Source organism: Kryptolebias marmoratus, linkage group LG12 (assembly GCF_001649575.2).
Source record: "Kryptolebias marmoratus isolate JLee-2015 linkage group LG12, ASM164957v2, whole genome shotgun sequence".
In the NCBI taxonomy this organism is placed as follows: domain Eukaryota; kingdom Metazoa; phylum Chordata; class Actinopteri; order Cyprinodontiformes; family Rivulidae; genus Kryptolebias; species Kryptolebias marmoratus.
The window spans coordinates 21,857,192-21,858,638 of record NC_051441.1 but is presented as its reverse complement, the minus strand read 5'-3'; the positions used below and the strand labels follow the sequence as shown (position 1 = coordinate 21,858,638).

The window sequence follows — 1,447 nt, the reverse complement described above, 5'->3', positions numbered from 1 at the left end:
GGCCGATTCCAGACCTTGGGGGACCTGCGGAAGCAGTGGACTGAGTCTGGAGTAGAAACATCCAGAGCCACCGTGCACAGGCGTGTGCAGGAAATGGGCTACAGGTGCCGCATTCCCCAGGTCAAGCCACTTTTGAACCAGAAACAGCGGCAGAAGCGCCTGACCTGGCCTACAGAGAAGCAGCACTGGACTGTTGCTCAGTGGTCCAAAGTACTTTTTTCGGATGAAAGCAAATTTTGCATGTCATTCGGAAATCAAGGTGCCAGAGTCTGGAGAAAGACTGGGGAGAAGGAAATGCCAGAATGCCAGAAGTCCAGTGTCAAGTACCCACAGTCAGTGATGGTCTGAGGTGCCATGTCAGCTGCTGGTGTTGGTCCACTGTGTTTTATCAAGGGCAGGGTCAATGCAGTTACCTATCAGGAGATTTTGGAGTCTGGGTCTCCCTGCTTAGGCTGCTACCCCCGCGACCCGACCCCGGATAAGCGGAAGAAGATGGATGGATGGATGGATGGATGGATGGATGGATGGATGGATGGATGGATGGATGGATGGGTGGAAAAAGCAGACACTCACAGTTTGTGATCACAGTTCACAGGTGGTTTCAGTCTGTGTCCAGACAACAGCAGGTCCAGCAATTCGTAGTTGTGAACACCAGGATATGGAGTTTTTCCTCGGGACACAATCTCCCAGATAGTTACTCCAAATGACCACTGAAGACAGAAACAAGAAGATGATTAAAGCTGTAAATGCAACAAATATTATCTGCTGGGTTTAACATTAGAACCACCCTCTTTATATTGCGTATTTCAAATGTTTGCTGCCAAGCTAGCTGTGACTCAATGATACAGGGATTAGACCTCTGAAGGTGTGCTGGTTTAAATGCCACAAAACTGTTTGTAGCAGATCTTTAAAGTCCTGGAACATTTTAGGTGGTCTGATGGATTAGATTTGTTTGTTTAGCTGATGCTTTGCGCTGTCTGATGCAATATTGCAAAATGTTGTGAGATGTGTTAAAACCATGGTGACAGTTTTGTTTACCTCAACTCAGGATTAACCTACTAAGAGCTTTCCCTAATCTCAGGGTCAACTTACTAGAATACCCCTCAGCAGAATTCAGAGGCCAGGCCAACACTACAAACAAACTTGTTGATGTACGCAAACTAATATTAAACTACTTTTGCAGAATGGCACAGTGAGTTATTGTGAATAAAGCTCCCACTGGAATTACAGCACTATTAGTTTGGTTGAAGGTGTGTTCAGTAGTAATGTTTAGGTAGGTTGTAGGTGTCAAGCTAATATAAACATGCATGTCAGAACCTATGGTTTCTTATCAGAACACTGCATTGTCCAGTACCTCCAGGATTTCGCAGGCCTTTTTTGTAATCGTTGCGGGCTAAAATGCCTGATTTCACGGGGCATTTTCCTAAAAGTTGCGATGAAAAGTTGC

General features: G+C 45.5%; 1 protein-coding gene across 1 annotated transcript in view; it reads right to left on the bottom strand.

Annotated features, from left to right (window-relative positions):
• Positions 1 to 6: 6 nt before the first annotated feature.
• LOC108229774 (tyrosine-protein kinase receptor TYRO3) overlaps positions 7 to 1,447 on the bottom strand; it is a gene marked incomplete at its 5' end in the record, with an annotated part of 4,270 nt that continues 2,829 nt past the window's right edge. The window contains 1 exon segment of the mRNA XM_017405447.3: positions 7 to 710. Within this exon segment, the coding sequence (XP_017260936.2) occupies positions 570 to 710 (141 nt within the window).